The sequence below is a fragment of the Culex quinquefasciatus genome, chromosome 1, assembly GCF_015732765.1.
Source record: "Culex quinquefasciatus strain JHB chromosome 1, VPISU_Cqui_1.0_pri_paternal, whole genome shotgun sequence".
Lineage (NCBI taxonomy): Eukaryota > Metazoa > Arthropoda > Insecta > Diptera > Culicidae > Culex > Culex quinquefasciatus.
The window spans coordinates 117,313,927-117,339,878 of NC_051861.1; the positions used below are offsets into that span (position 1 = coordinate 117,313,927).

Genomic DNA, 25,952 nt, shown 5'->3' on the forward strand with positions numbered 1-25,952 from the left:
CCCCTCAGGAACTGGGAAAGATTTACTTTTATTTTATTTAGAGTATTTAGAGTAAATTGAGAGTTTTAAGTATTTTTAAACTTTTGAGAATGTTGAGTATTTGGAAAACTTCAAGAATTTTGAGAACTTCAGAATAATGAAAATTAAAAAAAGAAAACTAATAGAATGTTAAAAACATTACAAACCTTGAAAATTTTAAGAATTTTGAAAGTTTATACAATTGTGTATTTTGTGTAATTTGAGAATGTTTAGAATGTTGAGACATTTGAGAATTCTGAGAATATTGAGTATTTCAATAATTTTGATGCTAATGAGATTTTTTAGTTTTCCAAAAAATTCAGAATTTCAAGAATTTTGAAAATTTTGAATAATTCTAGTATTTCGAGTATTTTGAGAATTTCAAGTATTGCAAGTATTTAAAGTATTTAGTGTATTTTTATGAAATTCGATAATTTCGAGTTTTGAGTGTTTTGAAGCTTTCGAGAATTTTGAGATTATCGAAACTTTTGAGTATTTTGAAAACTTTGAGAATTTTTAGAACTATGAAAATTTAATTTTTTTTAAGAATTTCAAGAGTATTTAACAATTTTTTAAACTTGAGAATTTTAAAAAAATTAAGAATGTTGATCATTTTGAGAATTTAAATTTTTATGAAATTTTTGAGTATTCTGAGAATGATGAGGATTTCGAGTATTTTTATTATTTCGAATATTTCGAATTTCGTTTATGAGTATCCTGAGAATGATGATTAATTGGAGTTTTTTTTAAGTATTTTGATTAGTTTGAGAATAAACAGAAATTTGAGAATTTAGATAATTTAGAGTATTTTGAGTTTTTGTTTTGAGTTTTGGGAATTTTGTTGTTTTGGAAAAAAGAGAATTTAGAAATTTAAGAACTTGAATTGAAATACTAATCTACTCTAAAAAATATTTTTTGGAGTATTTTCAGAATTTTGAAAATCTGGAAGATATTTTTTCAATTTTAAAAATTTTACTATTTAAAAAAAGATGGAATTTTGATAACTAGGAGGGTTGTGAAAATTTGTAAATTCGTTTGTATTTTGTGAATTTAGAGAATATAAAAACAAGTTCAAAATGTTCATATTATTATTATTTTAATGTTTTGAGGTTTTATAAAAATCACAATTTTGAAAGATTTGTGAGTTTTACAAATTTTGAGTATTTGAAGTATTTTAATTTTATTGAAAATTGCGAAAAACTAAAGTATTGCAAAAAATATGAAAATTACGAGAATGATGAAATTTGGAGAATTTTGAATGAAGGGATTTTGATGAATTTTATTTTTTAGAGAGATTGATAATTTCGGGATTTAAACAAATTAGAACTTTTGGAAAATACATTAGATTGTCAGAATTTTAAATATTTTCAGGATATCTTTTTTTAACTAAGAATTTAGAAAATATGAAAAAATATTTTTATTTAAAAAAAATTAAAATGTTGAGAATTTTTAGTATTTGAAAAAGAAACCGGATGAATTTCGATAATTTGCAGATTTTTTTTGAATTTGAGGATTTAAAAATAGGGAGAATAAAATAAAGTTTTGTTTTGAATTGCAATATTTTTTTGAATATTCATGATTTTTATAGTTTCGAGGATTTAAAATAATCTAAACGTTGACAATTTTTAAAATTTTAAAAATTAAGGTATTTTAGAAAATTGGGTTTTTTTAAGTGGAAACATTTTGTGAACTATAAGAAATATGAATATTTTGGAAATTTTCAGAATTCTTAAAATTTAGCTAATTTTGAGAAATTTGAGAATTTAAACAAGTAAACTTTGAAAACTATTTGCAGCGCCAATTCTTTTTTTGATTTTCAGGATTTTTAACGTTTAGAAAATTTGGGAGATTTGTTTTTTTTTTTTAAATTAGAAAAATCTACAAAATTAGAACTTTTGGTTTTTTTTTATCCGAAGTGAAATTTTTCCAAGGCCTTCGGATAATCGAGTCCGGAGTGTATTTGTATTGATTCCACAAGCTTGATCAGACCATCATTTCCATCACTCCAACTGTACTACTTGTACCGATAATTCAACGAAACCCTGCACCCACATTGAAGATAGTATCGCATCGCTTGAAACACGCGCAAATGTAACTGACCACCACCTTCTTTGGCCACCACTTTGGCACCATCACTACAACTCACCCCATACGGGTCGGGGTTGGGCGTATAATTTATACGATGGTCATCGCGAGAGAGAGAGAGCGACGGAACCCGTGCTGAGCCCCTAATTTACGACAGCCAACCGAGGCCCGATAGAGAAATTATTACACTTGAAAGGTTGTAAATTTTTGGAGCAACCTAGAACTACATGACTTGCTCAAAGTGACCTACCTGATTCTGCACGGTGATGGTCAGCAGATGCCGCTGCAACTCGACAATGTTCGTCTCCAGCAGGATGGCGGCGATCTTCTTCGAGTCCGTCATCCGCACCTTGTTGACCCGGGCCGGCGAGCTGAGCAGGCCGTCCAGCTTGCCGAGGGCGGCATCGGGACTAGTAGGATGGTGGTCCGCCGCTTCCGCCTTGGCGCTACTTTTGACGATGGGTGCAAAGCTGGAACCGGCGCGGGTTGCCGACGGTTTAAGTAGGTGCTGCTGACTGTTGGAGGAGGGTGACGAGGTCGTCGAGGTGGACAGATGGAGCGTCGTCGTGGTCGAGTCCGTTGACGAGTGTTTCCGCAGTAGGCCGACGCCGCTGCTCGGGGTGAGCGTCTGGAGGTGTCGACTTTTGATGGAATCGGGGGAACTGTTGGGGGAATACAGGTTAGGTTAGTTCTGAGAATTTGGAGTTCCTGGATGGTTTGTACTCACCTAGGCGCACTCTTATTTACAAACTGCTGGTGGAGATCATGAATCTTAGTGTTAAGCTCTAGCTTCTGACTTAGCGCGGCCTGCAGCTGGCCCTCGAGGTCGCGCTTGGCCGCCGCCAGCACGTCCACGTCGTCCTGCATCTTGGTGGCCCGTATCCGGCTCGCCATCGCCTCGGCCTCGTAGTCCGAAAGCTGCTCAAACAGTCGGTCCCGCTCTTTGCGCAGGATTTGTACATCGTCCTTATTTACAACGTCCACCAGGAGCTGGTTCTGGAAGGTTTTCGCCAGGCCACCCACCGTCGTCGTCGTTGGGGCCGCGTGATGGTGATGGGGAAGGTTGCCACTACTGCTACTACTGCTACCGCTACTACCGCTATGAATATGATGATGATTATTGTTAGAACTATTGCTACTACTACTGCTGCCGCCGCCGGCCGTCGCGACGTTCTGCCCCACGACGTTCTGGTTCAGCACATTTGTTCGACACTTTTCCCGCTCCAGCTGCTGCAGCGCGTCCACCTCCTCCCGGAGTCGATTGCTTTTCCTATGTATCACATCTAGTAAATTCCACAGCTCGTCCTCGGTGTCCAGCCGCTGCTGATGGCTCGCCGCCGTCGTATTTGATACGTTGCCCCCCTGCAGCAGCAGCACTCCGCCGCCGTTCCCCGTCGACGACGAGGCACTGTGGGTCTCCTTCGACGAGGACGTCTCCGTCGAGAAGCCCGAGTCCTGAATTACGACGCTGCCGCTGCTCTGCGCGTCGCCGCTCTTTGGTTCCTTCCGGTGGCCGCTGCCGCTGCCACTGCCGCCACCTCCCCCGCTGCTGCCCCCACTCTGCGAGTTGCTCCGACTTCGGCTGATCAGCGAGGACGAGTGGGGCTGGTGGTGGTGCTGGTGGTGGTGATGGTGGTGAGGATGGTGGATATCGGTGGTGGTGGTGGTGCTGGAGACTACGACGACGCCGCCGCTGGTCGATGTCCCGCCGCTGACCTGGTGCGAGAGGTGATCCTTGGCGGTCAGTTTCCGCCGCGTGCGGATTCCGGGCTCCCACTCGCGTCGGCTGCGGGAAGAGAGGAAAGAGGGCATTGTTAGTGGAATTATCTGGTTTGTTACACGAAGTTTGACACGTCGCATGGTCATTTTGAGTGGTTCTACGAAATGTCCCCTATGGAACCGGTATCCGGAACATCCGGAATGGTCCGATATCACTTAAAAATATTATGAATTCTTAAGTTATATCACGTTAATTCCACGAAGTTTGATACGTCGTATGATCATTTTGAGTGGTTCTGCGAAATGACTTCAACGGAACCGGTATCCGGAACATCCGGAATGGTTCGACACTACTTGAAAAAAATAGTATTATATAGTATAAAATTAATTTCAAGTTAATTCCACGAAGTTTGATATGTCGCAAGCTCATTTTGAGTGGTTCTGGGAAGTGACCGCAACAGAACCGATATCCGGAACATCCGGAATGGTCCGATATCACTTGAAAAAATATTATGAATTCTAAAGTTAATATCAGGTTAATTTCACGAAGTTTGACACGTCGCATGATAATTTTGAATGGTTCTGCGAAATAACCACCACAGAACCGGTATCCGGAACATCCGGAATGGTTCGACACTACTTGAAAAAAAAGGTATTATAAATTCTAAAGTTAAGATCTGATTGATTCCACGAAGTTTGATTTGTCGCATGATTATATTAATTGGTTCTGCGAAATGACCTCAACGGAACCGGTATCCGGAACATCTGGAATGGTCCGACACCACTTAATAAAAGTGGTGTCTTAGTAAATTCTAAAGTTAATATCAGATTAATTCCACAAAGTTTGAGTGGTTCTGCGAAATGACCTCAACGGAACCGGTATCCGGAACATACGGAATGGTCCACCTCCACTTAAAAAATAGCATTATAAATTCTAAAAATAATATCAGGTTGATTCCACGAAGTTTGATATGCCGCATGATCATTTTTAGTGGTTCGGCGAAATGACCTTAACGGAACCTGTATCCGGAAAATCCGGAATGGTTCTAAACTACTTTACAAAATTGAGTATAAATTCTAATGTTAATTTCAGGTACACTCCACGATATTTGATATGTCGCATGATCATTTCGAGTGGTTCTACGGAATGACCTCATCGGAACCGGTATCTGGAAAATCCGGAACGGACGTAACTCGATATGGCATCCGGAGTAAATATCACGTTGATTCCACGAATTTTGATATGTCGCATGATATTTTTGAGTGGTTCTTCGAAATGACCTCAACGGAACCGGAATCTGGAACTTCCGGAACGGCCATATTTTCACTGATTCTATTTAAAAATAGTTATTTCTGCTTCTAAAGTTAACATCACGTTGATTCCATAAAGTTTGACACGTCGCATGATAATTTGAACTAGTTCTACGCAATGACCTCATGAACCTAAAGGGAACCTATATCCGGAACATCCGAAACATCAAATTTTAATTGTTTCTTCAAAGGCTCTCAAAATTGATTCTGGAGAAAAAATAAAATGTATTCCACGAAGTTTGAAATGTCACATGGTCATTTTGAGTGGTTCTACGAAATGACCTCAATGACCTTAAGGGAATCGTTATCTGGAACATCCGGAATAGCCATATTTAGATAGGTTCTACAAAAAAAAACATGAAATGATTTCCGGAACAAATACCAGGTTAGTTACGGGATGTTTATCGCGAGATCATTTCGAGTTGTTTTATGAAATGAAACGATATGGAAGAGGTATCTGGGGCAACCGGAATGGCCATATTTTAAAAGAATTTTAAAACTCTCAGAATGAGTTCATGAACCAATATCAAGTTCATTCTACGAGGCTCCGAATGACCTAAAGGGAATCAGTATCCGTAACATTCGGAAATGCCACGTTTTGACTGGGTCCGTTTGTAGAAACTTAGAATGAATTCTGAAGTAAATATTAGATTGGTTCCATGATGTTTGACACGCCTCATGATATTTTTATTGGTTCAAGAAATGACATCAATGGCCTCATGCGATCCGGAAATCGGAACATCCGGAATGGCCATATTATGACTTGTGTTTATGAAGAAAATCAGTATTGAATCTTCATTACATATTAGATTTGATGATAATTCATGATTCCACAATGTTTGACATGTCGCATGACAATTTTGAGTGTTTTTTTTTAAATGACCTCAATGACCTAAACGGAAACTGAATCCGAAACATTCAAAATTGCCATATTTTGAATAGTTCATTGAAAAAACTAAGTGTTGATATCAGTCACGTCACGACAAGCAACATGATAATATTGAGTTATTTTCAAGAAATGACCTCAATGACCTTAAGGGAATCATCATTTTGAGTGGTTTTAAGAAATGACCTCAATGACCTAAATGGAACCAGAATCCGCAACATCCAAAATTGCTATCCTTTGACTGGTTCCATAAAAAAAACTAAGTATTAATATTCAAGTTAATATCAGTTGAATTTGACAATTCACAGGATAATTTTGAGTTTTTTAAAGAAATTACCTCAATGACCTAAACGGAAACTAAATCCGTAATATTCAAAATTGCCATATTTTGACTAGTCCATTAAAAAAAACTAAGTATTGATATCAGTTTGATGTCACGACAAGCAACATGAAAATTTTGAGTTAATTTTTAGAAATGACCTCAATAAACTAAAGGGATTCATCATTTTGAGTGGTTTTAAGAAATTACCTCAATGACCTAAAGGGAATCGAAATCAAAAACATCCTAAATGGCCATGTTTTGACGGGTTCTTTTTCAAGAAACCCAGTATCGATTCTAAAGTGCATGTCAGGTTGATCCTACAAAGTTTGACAGGCCACATAATGATTTTGAGTTATTTTTTGGAAATGACCTCAATGACCCAAACGGGATCGGAAGCCGGGACACTCAGAATTACCACATTTTGACTAGTTCAATAAAAAAAAACTAAGTATTGATTATGAAGTCACTATTAGGTTTGTTAAAAGATGTTTGTTTTTAGTTGTTCTATGCAATGTGCTCAATGACCTATATGACCTAATCGGTTTTTGGAACATTCAAAACTTTCATATAATGAATCTGTCAATATTTGAAAAAAAAACTCAGTATTAATTCGAAGTAAATATCAGGTTGATATTCAAAGATAATCGTTTCTATTTTCCTAAAAGTTACTTCAATGACCTATGACCTAATGACCTAAAGGGTATTGGTATTCTGAAAATTCGAATTTGCAATATTTTGACTGATTTTTACGACTTCTGTAGATAATATCTGATTTATTTCAAGAGGTTGGCCTATCGTTCGATAATTTTGAATGCTTCTACGGAATGACCTAAAAAAATTCGATATCCAGGACATTCGAATTTACCCTAATTTAGCAGGTTGTTTTTCCTAGGATCCTAGAACTAAACTCACCTAGACGCCAATGATGACGAGGGGATCCCGGTGAGTGTGCTGTTGGCGGCGGATGCGGATGCCATCTTCGTTTTAAGGTCGGGAAAGGTTTCGATAACCAGATCGCGGAATTCCAATAGAGCGCCGACTTCATTCTGCAATTCCTGAAACAACAAAAAAAAACAAGGAGAAAAGGTTATTAAAACTGCGATTCAAAGTAGATGAGCTCATATCTCGCTTTTAATCGGCGAGAGCCATTGTTATGGTGTTCCTTTTTGGGGTTATGTTATTTCAAGGTTATCTCCAAAAACAATAACATCACACCACATAATAGCCGGGTTCGCCAAAAATAAACCACCAAAACGAGACTTAACACCGCGAATGACCTAGAGGTCGGAGCGAAAAAAAACCCGTTTCATTCATTTTTCTCACCCTCCCCACTCGGTTTATGATTCAACGCTTAACGGGATATTATTAAAGCAAGGGAGCGCGGTTCCCCTTAACGATCCGTCCGTCAGATATAAGAAGCGATGGAGAGGTCAAGATCTCTCGAATCCATTAAGGCGAAACAAAAACAACATTAAAGTTGGCGAATTCTCGGCTTCTGTCTGGAAAAATTAGACAAAAGAAAAAAAGAAGAAACGCCTGAACTACAAAGAGCATTATTTTTTTGAGGTTATGGAAGATGGACGCACGCCATAATTCTGTTCGGTTTAATTTATTTCCGATTTATTTTTCTTCATTTCATTCTTGGCGCTCATTAGCGGAATGAGCGGCGAAAGAGCTGCTTAGGGTGGTATGCAGTTTAAAAAAAAGGTTAGTTCTCGGATTTGCCACCACGTGTGGTGGCGCTTTTGTAAAGAGGGGTTCCAGAATTAACCACCAGGTGTCAGCACTGTTTTGAAACTTAAATTTTTTATAAATTTTGGAAGTGGTATTAAATCAAAAGCTGTTGTTAAAAACTATTATTAAAAATGGATCAAAATTATTTTCAAAAGAGCTGCATACCACCCTTTTTTGCTCAACTCAAATCAAGAAGTGAATTGGCACTTTCTAAAAGCAACACGATAAAGAAGACAAACATTCTTCATCATTTGGTGCTAATTTTCCTGGACAAGGAAAGCCTCCATCTTCCAGTTTGATATTGTGCTAATGACACGATTGTTACGGCCCATGGAGTGGTGAAACTGGATGAAAATGTGCCAAAAGTGGCATTGTCCCTCCTACAAACTGGGCAAATTTTTGTGGAGTGAAATTTGCAACATTTATTTTTCGGCAAATAGAGCTAATCGTAAATTTTGCACTAATTTGACGTTTTGCCGTAATAGTGTTCAAAAAATTATAGAAATTCAGGTTAAGTAACCATATGACGATTGTTTTTATTGTTCATCCACAAACATCAAACGGGTCACGAAAAAGTTATTAATAAATAGTTTAGGTATTCTCAAGATGTTTTTTTTTTTAATTTATCATGAAAAATTAAAAAAAAAATACGATACAACTCTATAAGCAGAAATTAACCCAATAGAGGTAGGCCGGCTATGAAATTATTAGAAAGTGATGTCGATTTTTTAACTTGTATTTTAATCTAAATTAAAATTAAAAAGAACGTTTTTCAAACTTTGATGAAGTAGGAACGTACGGCAAACTTAATCCTATCAAAAATCGATATAAATTATGCCCCCACAATGAACGTGTGTCTGGGCATGTCTACGACTGCCGACACATAGCTGTAGGGCTTACCCCCAGCATAATTACGTTAATTTCCGAAGCACAGACACATACACCATGTTTAGGGTTGGCGAGACACGTGCTAATCCTCAGCTGCCACACGTGAAGTCCGGAAGAGCCACAGAAAAAATTGAAAAAAATCCAGCAAATAATTTTGTTAATTTCAACAGATTTTTTGTTGAATTAGCCTAAAAATTGCAGATTAAAAAAAGTAAGAAATTAAATTTTTAGATTTTTTTATGGTTGAACCTAACTCAACACAGAGGTGACGTGAAGTCTTCCAACCTTAGTGATGGGTTTGTTTTCCCGACTAAAATATTAATTGATTTAGCAAGAAAAGTTGTTGAGTTAGACAAGTCTTTATTTTTTAACTGTGTCAGCCCATATTTTTGCTACTCCAGATAAGTTATTAGTAAGACTGAAAATTGGATTCTTCCGTGTAGATAGCCCACCTGGGGTGACACGTTGCATCGAGTTCCAAAGGGTGGAGTGACAACAGATTAGGTGTTACAGCATAATTGAGGTTAGGTCGCGTTGAGTAGGTAAAATTGTTGGCACAATTTGTTGGCACACGCCAACTGGCAACTAATTTAGCGAGGTGCAGGTCTGCACGCATGATTACCATACGAGGTCGTTAGTGTGGGTTTTAGAATGAAGTTTGGAGTGTGAGGAAGAAGGTACTTGAGTAGGAATGCTTCAGAAGGTATAGAGTGGAATAGCATCTGCATATCAGTTTGGGCATTTGCAATTGCGCTGCAGATTTTTTGAAAGACGAATTGCCAAATGCTTGCATGTACTTTTGAAACAGGGAAGAATTCATAAATCAATTAGACGCTAGACTGATTCAAAATTTATCGGTTATAATCTGATTGATTTTAAAACATTCTACACATTGTTAAAAGGCAAAATTATAAAATTAATACTAAAATTTTAGGAATATTTCAAATTTAACGCTCAAGAAAATTAATAAAAGGGTTTTTTTTTAATTTTTCTAGCCAACACGTTTGAAATATAAAAAGAAATGAAATGTCTGTTTGAAAATTTGATGAAACCTCTTTAAAAAATGATTTATACTTAATTTACACTTGAGCAAGTTACCTTAAGTCAAGTGTCATTTGCAAACGAAGCCATTTGTCGATTGATTCAAGATAAGTGAAGAAATAAATTTCAAAAAGGCAGGCTTCGTTTGGCTAGGATTTTAAAATTTTAAAACCCAAGGATTTCCAGCATCGTCATAGTAATCCAGCATTACATACCCGAGTTTTGAGAAAGTAATTCTGTAATTCTAAATTACTAAATAGTTTCTTTTAAATGTAATTCCAGTGATTTTCATGAAATATTACGGTGATCAAAAGAAATCTTGGTAGTGTTTTTTTTTAACATTTTTTTCCTTTTTCAACATCTTTATCTTTTTTTAAACATTTTAAACATTTTAAATTTTTCAATATTATTTTTTATGTTCTTTTCAATTGACCTATTTATTGAATCCTATCAAGTTCCACAAATTATGTCATTTTAAAGAAGACAACAAGATCAACAAAATCAACAAAATCAACAAAATCAACAAAATCAACAAAATCAACAAATTCAACAAAACAACAAAATCAACAAAATCAACAATATCAGCAAAATCAAACAAATTAACAAAATAAACAGCAAATTAACAAAATCAGCAAAATCAGCAAAATCAACAAAATTAACGAAATCAGCAAAATCAGCAAAATCAACAAAATCAACTCAGGAAATTCAAGAAATTCAAGAAATTAAGAAAATTCAAGAAATTCAAGAAATTCAAAAAAATTAAGAAAATCATAAAAATTCAAGAAATTTAAGAAATTCAAGAAATTCAAGAAATTCAAGAAATTCAAGAAATTCAAGAAATTCAAGAAATTCAAGAAAATCAAGAAATTCAAGAAAATCAAGAAATTCAAGAAAATCAAGAAATTCAAGAAAATCAAGAAATTCAAGAAATTCAAGAAATTCAAGAAATTCAAGAAATTCAAGAAATTCAAGAAATTCAAGAAATTCAAGAAATTCAAGAAATTCAAGAAATTCAAGAAATTCAAGAAATTCAAGAAATTCAAGAAATTCAAGAAATTCAAGAAATTCAAGAAATTCAAGAAATTCAAGAAATTCAAGAAATTCAAGAAATTCAAGAAATTCAAGAAATATAAGAAATTCAAGAAATTCAAGAAATTCAAGAAATTCAAGAAATTCAAGAAATTTAAGAAATTTAAGAAATTCAAGAAATTCAAGTTATTCAAGAAATTCAAGAAATTCAAGAAATTTAAGAAATTTAAGAAATTCAAGAAATTTAAGTTATTCGAGAAATTTAAGAAATTCAAGAAATTCAAGAAATTCAAAAAAATCAAGAAATTCAGGAAATTCAGGAAATTCAAAAAAATTAAGAAATTTGAGAATTCTGTGTGTGTGACCCGAGCTCATTCAGTCGCTAATCTTGGCCAGAATGGATTATTGCAAAAAAGGAAACGTCTCCACATGATCTCCTCACATCGTCATCGCTATTGCCAACAATTGCACTCTTGCCTCGCGCGGAGGTGGAGCTTTTGGGGATGGTTTCTTCTCCGTTTGAAATGTCGAACGAGCGCTCCTCTTCAACGAGAAGCCAGTTTTCAACCGGGCCTAAAAAGGTCAAAGCCTCGATGCGGTGAGGATGTTCTAGCCATTTTTGGACATTCGCCAAAAAATTGCCCGCCCGACTTGGTTTGAACTCGTTGAAACACCGTTGCGTAACTTCCTCTCTCACTCTCGTTAAGCCCTTCAATAGCCCGCAGGGCTTATAAGCCCTAAGGGTGCGCGCAGCCTCTAGTCGATCTTAAGTAGACATTAAGAACCGTGGGGCTAGTGGACTAGTGGAAATAATTACGCCATTATCGCGGTGTAAGCCAAGACTAGTTAAGGCAGCAACCCCCACTCGAGAAAGAGTGCATCCAAGCCCTGAAACCTGCAGTTTTGCAGTGTTATGCATGCAGGAATATCGATTATCGATTGCCGACTAGACTAGACAGTCAGACCCGTAGGTTGCCCACCAACGGCTGTGAGGCCACTTCTTCGAAGTGAAGACATCTTGAGAAATTGGTTCGCTTCTTCGCCTCTTATTCTTCTTCAACACGGACACGACCTGGCAATAAAGGAAATATGAAAGATGGCGATAAGTGGGTGTGGTTCAGCACGTGTACCTTGGAACACGTCCGTGGACCATGGCTGGCTGCTAAGCTTGGAGCTCGACTGACACCGTCCTTTTTGTGGAGAAGAGTTCTCTGCTGTGCGATGAGTTGGGGTGGGGTGAGGTTGGAATAGCTCTCTATTGTGAGAGACGTTCGCGACAGGCAAATTCTCAATAGAGAATCCTCAAAAATATTTAATTGAAAAATAAATTCTTTTTTGAGCATACAATACCGAATTTTGATTTTGTTGAAACATTGCGATTCTTTTCTGATAAATCAATAAAGCAATTTTCCATTACTTTTTTTTGTTCATATTATATAGATTTTGTTGCTTTCAATACTTCCATTACAAAAAATGGGTAACACAAAACATTGCAACTTATTCTTATTCAGTAATTTTACACGAAAAAGAAAAAAATCCTGTAATGTAATCTTATTGTTTTGTTGATGATAATTTGGGAGTTGAGATGGAGAAATGGAGCCTAACATTTCAAAAGGGCACATAACCTCTGTAAACAATAGTGTATCCCTTTCACTCAAATGACAGTTTACATTAGGTGTAAAAGGGACACACTCTTGTTTAAAAAAGTTATGTGCCCTAATGAAATGGCAAGCACGAAATGCAATCTTTGGAATATTTTCACGATTAGAAAATGTAAAATTTCAATCTTATTTCTATTTAAAAATCGTTTGAAATCGACTTAAATAAAAAAAAACACAAAATGTTGCTTTTACCGCATACGGGCATCGTCTAGAAAAGAAATCCGATGGTAAAATCGCATGCAAATGCATGCACATCACCTTCGTCAAAAAACACACACACACACTGCATGTACAATTTTTGTAAACACAAAAAAAAGTTGCAACCGACAACATTCAAACCCAGCACCATCAGTAAGGACTGGCGCCTTAGCCCGCTCCTCCGTCAGACATATATGACCTTAACATTCCGGTCAAGTAGGTTTCCCTTACTGATATGCTAAATATTTAAAGGTGTAATATTACATAGAATTTCATAGAATAATGCAACATTTATTTTACATACAGGTCATTTACACGCACACGCACATTTACACTACAACACAGTAAAATAAAATGCAAATTTGAAAGGTGTTATTTTGGAAGGTTGAATATTACCTCTTTTATGATGTAATTTTACTTCAACTTTATTAGGCTGAAAAAGTGACATTACATCCGAAAAGTGGTACAATTACACATTTTTTATGACATAAAGCATGTACCCCTTCCCAGATGTAACATTACCATGATTTTTTTTTACTGTGTAATCTTAACCTTCAACATTGCCAAAGACACCAAATCGGTCCGGATTTTCGAATATGCCCGTTTTGTATGGAAAAACTACTGATGCTACTTGGTTTCTTTTGACATCGGGAATGCTTGGACAAAGTTTCAACCAAATAAAAAAACTGCAATGCAAAATCGATTGGTGAAAACAGATAAGTTAAAAATTGGGCTTCAGTGTAGTTATTATTGAGGACTATTCAGACAAAAATAGGTACACGGTAAAAAAAATGCCGTTTTTTAATTAACTTTTTTTTTCACAAAAACTCAATTTCCCTAAATCCGTATTTTTTTATTTTGAAGATTTTTTGCAAGGTTGCTAACGATAAAAATTATCGAGGTTTGATAACGATAACGATAGTTCTATCGTTATCGTTATTCCGATGATTCTATCGGCGATCGGACGATTACTTATATTTAATATATTCCTAAAATTGACTAAATCCAACCAAATTATGTTGAATTTTCAAGCTTCCTCTTAGAAAATATTTTTCTGATAATATGTTAAATACTCAAAAAATCACAAAATACCGTATTTTCTAAAAAAAAACTCAAATTTTTAAAGTTCGCAATATGGGTATCAAACGATTCGAAATGTTGCATACATTTTCACTGTTTCAGAGTTTTTTGAATGGAACACTAAACTTTTAACAAAATCAAACGATTCAAAATTTTGCATTTTTTCACTGCGTAAAGTTTTTGAATGGAATACTAACATTTTCAAAAATACCGTATTTTCTCGTAAATACTCTAGTTTTGATATTTCGCAATATGGGTATCAAACGATTCGAAATTTTGTATGCATTTTTACTGTTTTAGAGTTATTGGAATGAAATACTTAAATTTTCAAATCAAACCGTATTTTCGCGGAAATACACAAATTTTGATAATTCACAATATGGGTATCTAACGATTCAAAATTTTGCATGCATCTTCATTGTTTTAGAGATTTTTGAATGAAATACTAAAATTTTCATAAAATATCGTGTTTTCTCGAAAATACTCAAATTTCTATAATTCGCAACATGGGTAACTAACGATTCAAAATTTTTCATGCATTTTCACTGTTTTAGGGTTTTTTGAATGAAATACTCAAATTATCACAAAATACTGTATTTTTTAAATATTCAAATTTTCATAAAAAAATGTATTTCATTCAAAATACTCTAAATCAGTGAAAATGCATGCAAAATTTCGAATCATTTGATACCAAGATTGCGAAATATACAAAATTGAGTATTTTTGAGAAAATACAGTATTTTGTGAAAATTTAGGTATTATATTTAAAAAAAAAACTCTAAAACAGTGAAAATGCAGGAAAAATTCCGCTCCGTTTGATACCCATATTACATATAATAAAAATATAAGTAAAAAATACGGTATTTTGTGTTTTTTTTTTTTTGTATTTACGCCTATATTATTTAAATTATCGCTATCGTCCCGACGATAATATTATCGGCGATATTTCTATCGATTAACAACCTTGATTTTTTATATGTTCTAGGGTACAATAACCCTCTTGTTTTGAACCATAGAGGAGTATGGTCAAAAATTCTGGTCAACAAAATTTTATGTATAAAATTTCGATTTTTTCCAAAATCACTATTTTTTCAAAAAAATATAACTTGGGAGTAGAATTTTTGACCGTTCTTCTCTATTGCTCAAAAGTTATAATACTATCATGATTTTTTATACTGTGGGCAGTACAAAACTGTTGTTTAACGGTTAAATAAAAAAAATAGTTAAAAAATACCTAGAAAATCATCTCAGCCTTTTGCATTGAGAGTAAGAAAATTGATTTGGAAGACAGGAATTGCTGTTGCTACACTTTTTCAAGGGGATAAGGGAAATCCTCCACGGTTTTATCAAAGACCGAAAAGGTACTTTTATTTTCCATAAGATTACACCTAAATATTTCATGAATAAATTCGACAATAAATAAGATTAATATGGAATGTAAATTTTCGAAATTAAATTATAACGCAGAAAAAAATTAAGAGGCTAACTTGGATAACAATTTCAGGGATCGATAAAAGATTTCACGACAAAAAATCTGTAGATTTTCGCAAGCCTCACCTGTAATGACTTTGTTTGCTCGGTGACGTGATGATAGTGATACGGGTCTGCTGGAGATCTCAATGGCACACACTCCATACCAGGTCGCGAGCCCAGTGTGCACAAGTCACTCTGCAAAGAAGAAGAAAAAGACGAAACAAAAATAAGTAAGCTAGAATTAAAGGTAAATTAAAGCTGAAAGAACAGTGCCAGAGACAATAATAATGCACAACAACAATATAGTGCCACACAAAGAACTGCCATCGCACGAGGAACCAACCAGAAATCTAGAAACAACAACAAAGATCAACAAACCGGCACAAATGAATGGGGTTGGCCAAGTTTGAAGGACTGCGCGGTGTTCGGAAGTATCAATCCAACTCTATTATATTATGGCAATCAAATGCGATTCAGACAAATTGCCGGTTTTGATAGAAGACAAGGTAAACAGTGACTCATATTTTTGTTAACCCTCGAATGACAAAAAAAATAAAATTATTTGGCGAAAAAAATAAACGGACTTGGCGGGAATCGATCCCGACACCCTCGACATGACAAGTTAGTGCCTTTACAGTATACACCAACATGGCTTGATGAGTTTGAAAAGGTTCTACGCCAATTTTAGCGCGATTTGCACTCATTCTAAATCGAGATCATTTTGCTCTCAACGGTCTGCGTGTGGAATAAAAAATGAAAAAAAAAATGTTCAAGGGTTAATCGGAAGTGCTTCGACTGTAGCAAATAATTCTGATAAATTTTGCGATAAAATGCTTGCGTTGTCGGGGAAAATTTTTTGTTGCATTCGCGCAAATGATGATTATGACGGCAACAGTCGATCTTATCGCAAAAACCTATGTTTGCCTACTCGTTGTAAAGTTCACTATCGGCGTTGTGTATCATCGCTAAAACAACTTAGATGCCGTCGTTTTTTTACAGCATCGCCGTGTTGGAGAATTGTTTTGTTTTTCGTTTTTGCCTATAATTTTATCAAGAAAATGTGCAAAAAAGTTGGGTAGACGACCCTATTGAGGTTTAAGTCGTTTTTTGTATTTAATTTGTGAAGGGAAAGTGTCTTGAGAAACATTGATGAATATTTAAGTTTTTTTTAAAACAATAATAGGTGCATCCACCCTAGCCAAGTGATCTTGACGCGGGCACGGTAAAATATGACACAGATTGGATGGGCTGCGGTCGCCCGGTAACCACCTGATTGTGTTACCCTACTCTATTCTGGGGTGGTGGTAGAGGTGGTGCCATACTGGCATCTTGACGTTGTCTGCGGAATGATGTTGTTTTTGCAGGGTAGTTGGCGTTCGACTGATAGTTATGAAAAGATGTTTGTCAATTCACAGAATCTTTATGGGGAGGGAGGATACGTGGACATACCGTGCCAAACGCTCCGGATGATGGTTTTTTTTTTACTCAAAAGAATATATTCAGGTTCCAAAACTTAAAAAAAAAAAATTCTTAAATGGTGAACCACCCTAACAAACTCCTCATATTTGTATCACGGACCAGTTAGTATCGTCTTCACCCAGTTGATGTTATTATGGTTGCTATTGTTGTTTTTCTTTGGTTTACGTTTTGTTGAAGGTCTTCCTCGTTGCAAAAGGCCAACCATAGCGCCACGGCTCAGCACACCGTCAGTACTCTCGTCGCAAAGGGACACGTTCCATTTCACGTGCCAGCAGCACTGAGTTGTTCTAGTTGTTGCTGGCAGTGTGGTTGCATGGTTCGATTTCATTGCTTTTGTTGTTATTGTTGTTTGAGGTGAGTTGTGGAATTGATCTGTTTTGATTTGAGCTTTTTGAGGTTGAAAATATTAAATTAACGAATATTGTTTTTTTTCAGCATGTGTTTCATTTTACTTTAAAAATGAATTTACAAAAATTGTGCAGATAGACAATCAGCATCGTCATTAAAAAAAACGATAAACACACAAAAAAATGGGTTAAATTTTGAAATATCCAATTTACATCTTTTTTGTGTAATTTTTCATAACTTCACGTATGAAAAAATAACAATGAATAAAAGAAGGTATTTTCATAAAATGATGAAATTTTACAAATTATTCAGATAGAATTGCACATTTTTTCTGCTTAAAAATTTTCAGACAAATTTTATGTAATTTTACCTCAAAACTATGTAAAATTGGAAAACTGTGTAAAAACGCAAAATTGACAAATTTAAAAAATTGACAGAATTGACAAAATTTAACAATTTGCCAAAATTGACAAAATTTACAAAATTGACAAAATTGACAAAATTCACAAAATTGACAAAATTGACAAAATTGACAAAATTGACAAAATTGAAAAATTGAAAAAAATGATAAAATTGACAAATTTGACAAAATTGACAAAATTGACAAAATTGACAAAATGACAATTTACATCTTTTCCATGTAATTTTACATTACTTCACGTGTAAAAAATTAACAATGATTCAAAGGTGCTATTTTTATAAAATAATGAAATTTTACAAATTATTCAGATAGAATTGCACATTTTTTCTGACTTAAATTTTTCAGACCAAATTTATACAATTTTACCTCAAAACAATGTAAAATTGCAAAACTGTATAACAGAAAGCTGTGAAAAACGCACTAAAAGTTTGACAAAATTGACAAAATTGACAAAATTGACAAAATTGACCAAATTGACAAAATTGTCAAAATTGACCAAATTGACAAAATTGACAAAATTGACAAAATTGACAAAATTGATAAAATTGACAAAATTGACAAAATTGACAAAATTGACAAAATTGACAAAATTGACAAAATTGACAAAATTGACAAAATTGACAAAATTGACAAAATTGACAAAATTGACAAAATTGACAAAATTGACAAAATTGACAAAATTGACAAAATTGACAAAATTGACAAAATTGACAAAATTGACAAAATTGACAAAATTGACAAAATTGACAAAATTGACAAAATTGACAAAATTGACAAAATTGACAAAATTGACCAAATTGACAAAATTGACAAAATTGATAAAATTGATAAAATTGACAAAATTGACAAAATTGACAAGAGTGACAAAATTGACAAAATTGAGAAAATTGAGAAAATTTAGAAAATTTAGGAAATGTAGAAAATTTAGAAAATAGAGAAAATTGAGAAAAATAAAGAAAAATGAGAAAATTGAGAAAATTAAGAAAATTTAGAAAATTTAGAAAATTTAGAAAATTGAAAAAATTGATAAAATTGAGAAAATTGATAAAATTGATAAAATTGATAAAATTGATAAAATTGATAAAATTTAGAAAATTTAGAAAGTTTAGAAAATTTAGAAAATTTAGGAAATTGAGAAAATTGACAAAATTGACAAAATTGAGAAAATTGAGAAAACTTAGAAAATTGATAAAATTGATAAAATTTAGAAAATTTAGAAAATTTAGAAAATTAAGAAAATTGAGAAAATTTAGAAAATTGAGAAAATTGGAAATTTGGGAAAATTGTCAAAATGGACAAAATTGACAAAATTGACAAAATTGACAAAATTGACAAAATTGACAAAATTGACAAAATTGACAAAATTGACAAAATTGACAAAATTGACAAAATTGACAATATTGACAAGAGTGACAAAATTGACAAAATTGACAAAATTCACAAAATTGACAAAATTGACAAAATTGACAAAATTGACAAAATTGACAAAATTGACAAAATTGACAAAATTGACAAAATTGACAAAATTGACAGAATTGACAAAATTGACAAAATTGACAAAATTGACAAAATTGACAAAATTGACAAAATTGACAAAATTGACAAAATTGACAAAAATGACAAAATTGACAAAAATTGACAAAAAATAACAATAATTGACAAAAATTGGTAAAAATTGACAAAAATTGACAAAAATTTACAAAAATTTACAAAAATTTACAAAAATTTACAAAAATTTACAAAAATTTACAAAAATTTACAAAAATTTACAAAAATTTACAAAAATTTACAAAAATTTACAAAAATTTACAAAAATTTACAAAAATTTACAAAAATTTACAAAAATTACAAAAATTTACAAAAAATTACAAAAATTTACAAAAATTTACAAAAATTGACAAAAATTGACAAAAATTGACAAAAAATTACAAAAATTGACAAAAAATTACAAAAATTGACAAAAATTTACAAAAATTTACAAAAATTTACAAAAATTGTCAAAAATTGACAAAATTGACAAAAAATGACAAAAATTGACAAAATTGACAAAATTGACAAAATTGACAAAATTGACAAAATTGACAAAATTGACAAAATTGACAAAATTGACAAAATTGACAAAATTGACAAAATTGACAAAATTGACAAAATTGACAAATTGACAAAATTGACAAAATTGACAAAATTGACAAAATTAACAAAATTGACAAAATAGACAAAATTGACAAAATTGACAAAATTGACAAAATTGACAAAATTGACAAAATTGACAAAATTGACAAAATTAACAAAATTGACAAAATTGACAAAAATTTACAAAATTGAAAATTCTAATTTTTACTGTGTAGCCTCAGTTTTAATTCTTTTTTTTTCATCATTTTCCCATCGACTACTTCAACTTCCAACTTTCCAGCCGTGCCATACCGTGTCAATCCGTCAACCCCCCACTGCATACAGGAAATTCTCCGACACTTATCAAATGTGACAGAGTGTGCTTTACTGCGGCGGCATGTATCTCTAGCTCCCTGCTGTTGATGAATTTCCAATCTTTTCCGAGTAGGTACAAAGCGTGACTTTGACATCTCGGACACTTCACTACCGGTTAACCGGTTGGCGTCTTCTCTTAACTACTTTGCCGGGGAGGGTTTTATGATCATTAGCCGATCGATGGATCATATTGGAAGGTTTCTGAATAATTCATCTAGTGATATTTTGAAAGTTTTCTAGCTTAATTGAAAAAAAGCCGTCTCAGCCGGCAAGGAAATTATTGGAAAGTATACAAGATTTTTTTTTGTTGCTCCGGGATTGCTGCCAGCTGGTAGGAAGTAACCGATTCAGCAGAAACCACCAAAGTCTGACGTCCATAAATCTTAAGGTCCGACTTCGTCGGCGTCGACTTAATATATCTCCTAATTACCTTCAAACGAAAAAGCGATCTGGTTACATCAGAGTTTCGCTCGAAAAAGACTGAAAAAAGCTTTCCATATTTTAGAGGAGTTTTGTTATCAAATTTATGTTATTAGCAGATCACGACTTGTGCCGTTTTGCGGTGGCAGACTTTCGCCCCAAGGAAATGAAAAACAAAATCCCGCCAAGAAGTCAGTAAAGTGATTTATCGGTGACAGGAAACAGGTTCTTAAAGCTGGAGAGCTTAATCGGTGGGGGTGAAATTCAATTAACGGCGGCAGCTTTTCCCCTTAGGGCTGATTAATTTCACCTTCAACTGGCTCAAATAATTGCAAGCTGCACAGTGCACAGATTGCAGGCCCGTTTGGAAACGTCATAGTTCAAGGGAAAATGCAATTTTCCAAAACGGTAGTAACTACCTTTTTTGCTGCCGTTCAGGAGCTAGAGCGTGAAACTGCAGCTTCTGCAACTCGAGCGCTGCTGAATTTGCAAATTTGTTAGCTTAAGGGCAGGAGATAAACAGTGCGAGAAAGAGGCCCCGGAAAGTAATCAGATAATTATTTAAATTAGGTCTTGGATTAGCTTGGTGAACGAGCAGCAGCAGCAGCAGCAGAGAAGATCGGTTCAACTCAGTTGCAGATTGTGCACTGTTTTGGTGGGTAGCCTTGATGAGTTTGCAACTTTGGCTTGGGTAATTGGGGTTGATTTGAGTGAATGATTTGTTGTTTTTAGGACCGTCTGTTAAACAGCTGGTTTTTTGCTTTTGGCAAAGACAAACATTACCAATTTTAAGATATTCTACAAAATTAAAGCTAAAAATTATTAATGAAAAAAATGAAGTCTGCTTGAAGGTCATTGATTGTTTGTTATACAAAATTCAAGTTCGTACAAAAATACTAAATCTTAACCGATTCCGAACCAGTTCTTCAAACCAATTTAATAGTTACACCAGTTAAGAGTATAATTGACTAAAATACTATAATGCGACACATCAAACTTCTTCAATTTACTTGTGTACCGATTAAAACCAAATAAAATTAACCGGTTCATTAAACCGGTTCAGGACAAAACATATCAAGATACAAACTAAACTTTTTCAAATTCCCTAAAAAGTCATTCTCTACCAGAGCATAATTGATTCAGCTAAACAGGTTCATTTACCCGATTCAAAATTTTGAACCGGTTGAAAATCTCTGGCACAAAAGCTGTCAATCTAGAGATCAAACCAGATGATTGTACAGTATAAAAGATGCATGATTTATATACATTCGATTTAAAATCACGGCAGATACAACGCGACGAAGCCGTGCATGATTAAATTGTCTGTAGTATTACTAAACTTCCTCAGGTAAAACAATGCTGATTAAACACAGTTTTAACATGTCTGCTGTTAAACTCAAGCTATCGACTGTAAGAGTAAAGCGAAGTTTATATATTTTTCTATAAATTATTACGTGTTTAAGCGAAATTCGAGGCTTAAGATGATTTAACGCATAATTAGAATCTTGAATTTAAACTCTTACAGCGATGCGGAGGGAGCATCAAATATTTATTTATTCATCTGTTTTATTTAAATGTGAGAGTTAGAACTTAAAATAAAACGACCGATTCAAAAGCATTTAACTAGTTAGATTTTTTTTTTGTGTAATGGGATTAATCAGCATATTTATTTTTTGTCTAATCTAATCTAGGGTGTGTCTAGTGTGCTGTTATTTAATAATACATAATGCAAATATAATAAATAATAAAATTTCATGTAATTGGAAAGTCCTCACCGAGATCCTTAATGTTGCTGCTCTTCCAATTTGAGTCGAGTCGAGTCTCAAGAGAGGGAGACTCAAATAGATGAAGCGACGATTGCAACACCGGGCAATCAGTGTAACACCTACACACTTTGATCACTAGTTCACTTTTCTCACTCTTTTCCATTTATTGCGAAACAGTTGTCATCTTCCTTTGAAAATCTCTTCTCCGGAAACCATCGCTGCCTAAACGACCGATCAACTGCCAACGTTTGCTGTGTTGCACGACAAACTCACAAGTATTGGGTGATGTTTTCACTGAGAAACAATTTCCAAAACACCGATACTTTACCGATACCGACACTTTTTCCGTTGGGAGCGAAGGGTGTAGCTAAGCTAAAATTGGACCAACTAGTTGAACACCTCTTCAGGAAGCCTTCTCCGTCTCATCACGACTCAACAACAAAACAGCTCAGAGCTCACTCAAAATTCCAAAAACCCTCATCATTTGACGTTTCATGACTGAGACTGTTCACTGACATTTCTGCGAAGCCCATGCAGCAAAGAAATCACTTCGACGTTTGAAATTTACACCGTTGACTTTTCTGCGGAGCCCATGCAGCCCAACAAAAAGAAATGACATTTCCTCTCGAGGAAAAGAACATCAAAGACATGAGAAGGAATAAGAAGAAGACCACGCCTTGCAGAAACAATTTTTGATAAATTTACACTCGAATTCCACAGAGAAGTAATAAACTCCATAATATTTCAACAGCAGCACATCAAATCTTCCTTAACACACCCAAACAAATACTTTTCGTGACCAATTTCACCAGAAAAACGCTAGAAAAATACGCAGACTCAAAACCGACGAACCGTAGGCAAACAGTGCTGCCAACCCCTCATCTACAAATGACTAAACAAATCATAAAAAAAAATCCAAAAATGGTCCAAATCGTACTAAAATTTACTGAAAATGTCTTTTCAGATTAAAAAAAAACGTTACTTAATCCACCCTTAGGTGGTTGGCGCCTTCCTCACATTTAAAGGGTGCTGTCCAAAATGCAAAAAGTACGAAAATAACACTTAATTGCATATAACTTTTGATAGGGTTGTCAGATCTTCAATGTTTTGGACGCGTTGGAAAGCTCTTTAAAATACCTATCCAACGATAGGTCGCATGAAAGATCCGGACAGCATTTTCATCAAAATATATGAGATCCGGCCTAAAAAAAGTGCGTAAATAACACTTGAGTGCTTATAACTTTTGATAGGGTTGTCAAATCTTCAATGTCTTGGACGCGTTTGAAAGGTCTTTTTAATACCTCTCTGAAAATGTATAGCATGACGGGTTTTCTTACAAAAACCACCCTTTTTACAATCTTCCGGACTTTTGTTAAAATCGTTTTTTAAGCATAACTTTTGAAGCACTTAACTAAACTGCATGATTTTTAATAGCGACTTATGGGACCCCAAGACTGATCGAATGACGCCAAAATGAATAAAATCGGTTCAGCCAATGTCGAGATAATCGAGTGACAATTTTTTGATCAACATCCCACCACACACACAGACATTTGCTCAGAATTTGATTCTGAGTCGATAGGTATACATGAAAGTGGGTCTAGGAGGTCTAATTGAGAAGTTCATTTTTCGAGTGATTTTATAGCCTTTCCTCAGTAACGTGAGGAAGGCAAAAATAATTGTATGATAACTTCTGTTATGTATGATTTCATGGATAAAATATAAAAAATTTAAGCATTTTTGGCACAAATTATTAAGCAAGCCATCAAACTTTTTAAAATTTAATAAAAGAATATTTTGTACTAAAGAACCGGTTCATCAACATGATTTAAAAGTTGTAACGATTGAAGAATTTTGGTACAAAAATTTAAATTGTTGTGCGACATTTCCTCAAATTGATTGATTCTGCATAGGGATAGCTAAACCGGTTCTTTAGTTGTACCGGTAAAAATTTTGAAGCAGTGAAAAGTCAACGTTTTATCCAAACCGTTTTATCCGGCGAAACCGGTTCATCAATGAAAAAACAGTCATGCGACATGTCGAACTTCCTAAAAGTGCTCAATTATTCCGTTCCGGTCAAATTGTTAATCTGAACGGTTAAAAATGTTGTACCGGTTGATTTCTCTTAAATACAAAAATTCAAATGTTGAAAGATTCAAAATGGTCTAAATTAGTACTAAAATGTTCAGATAATGCTTTTTATACGACTTTTTTTTTTTATAAATACGCGAATGGATTAACAGTTAAGAGCAAAGTATTTTGTTAAAACTTCTGTTAGTCATGATTCAAATGAACAAAATTCACAAAAGCCATTTAAAAATCATGCCATGAAAAAATAACTTTACCATAATGTTGCTAGAGGCAAAAACAAAATTAAAATGAATGAATAATCAATGTAATCTAATTAATATGTAAGAATAAAATTGAAAAAAAAAACTTAAAAGATTCAGCTAAACGAGTTTTTCCAACCGGTTCAAAAGTTGAACCGGTTGATAATTTTTAAATATCATAAATCTCATCAATCTTCTCTAAATTGATTAAACAGTAATTTTGAACCCATTTACATTCGGTTTTACTGAATCGGTTCATTGAACCGGTTCAAATTCTGGACCGGTTGACACATTTAGTACACAAAACAATGCTGATGAAACAGCTCAAAATTGGCTGTATCAAATCGCAACTGATTTTCGTAATAAGTTCATCCAACCGGTTCAATACCGTTTGAACCGGTTGAACATTTTCGGCACAAATCGTATCATGCGACATGTCTAACTGCTTCTCTAACTTGGTTTCGATTACGGACGTCAGATTTCACTACCTCAAATAATTGAAAAGCGAAAAAGGTTAAGTACTAGTGAAGGGTTTCCCGATCACGGACTTCGAAGTTGAGTACCTAACTGGAGTCGACTTAGACATTGAAGTGAAATAGTGAAGTGTGAGTGATTTTAAGGTGCAGGTAATGGTGAACAACGGTAGGTGTTTCCCGAACACGGACGTCAAAGGTAAGTACCAAGTTATCGACAACCATAAATGACGTGACGTGAAAAAAGTGAAGCTTTAAAAGAAGAAAGTGGTAAGAAAATAAGAAGAACCGGTTGAACATTTTTGGCACAAACCCTATCATGGAATTGATTAAATAGTCATTTAGTGTTACAATTTAGGTGTTTCAAAAAGTGTTAAGACAATGAACTAGTTACACAACTAATAACTTTCATAACCTCACTCAATCCACCATCCCATCCTACATGAGATAACCCCTTAAACCTCCTATTTTAGTCTCTTTCACCCCCCTGTAGGTCGGCCAACGATTAGCTTATTAGTCGCTTATGAGATCCCACATTAGGCGATCTCCCGTGCACCTTCGGCACGTTATTCGCTGCTCCGTCGTCACTAATCTGATTAAAACAGTATCCCATAGATGCGGCGACGAAGTCGCCCCACGACGGAAAGTGAAATTTTTCCAACCTTCGGCCATCTGGCGGCCGACTAGTCTACCGAGGGTTATAAAATAGAAATTAGCGACTAATTTTTAGGGTAGGTTGGCCAATTGTTGATCGATTGGAGCCAATCGAAGACTGAGGTACAA

The 25,952-nt window shown here is 34.4% G+C and overlaps 1 protein-coding gene across 4 annotated transcripts in view; it reads right to left on the reverse strand.

The window, feature by feature from the left end:
* Positions 1-25,952, reverse strand: part of LOC6053324 — a 185,094-nt gene that overhangs the window by 27,388 nt on the left and 131,754 nt on the right. For all 4 annotated transcript variants that reach the window (XM_038249558.1, XM_038249552.1, XM_038249569.1 and 1 more), the window contains 4 exons: positions 15,530-15,640; positions 7,254-7,396; positions 2,831-3,889; positions 2,354-2,765 (listed from right to left, as the gene is read on the reverse strand). In XM_038249558.1, the coding sequence (XP_038105486.1) occupies positions 2,354-2,765; positions 2,831-3,889; positions 7,254-7,396; positions 15,530-15,640 (1,725 nt within the window). The remainder of the gene's footprint in view (positions 1-2,353; positions 2,766-2,830; positions 3,890-7,253; positions 7,397-15,529; positions 15,641-25,952) is intronic.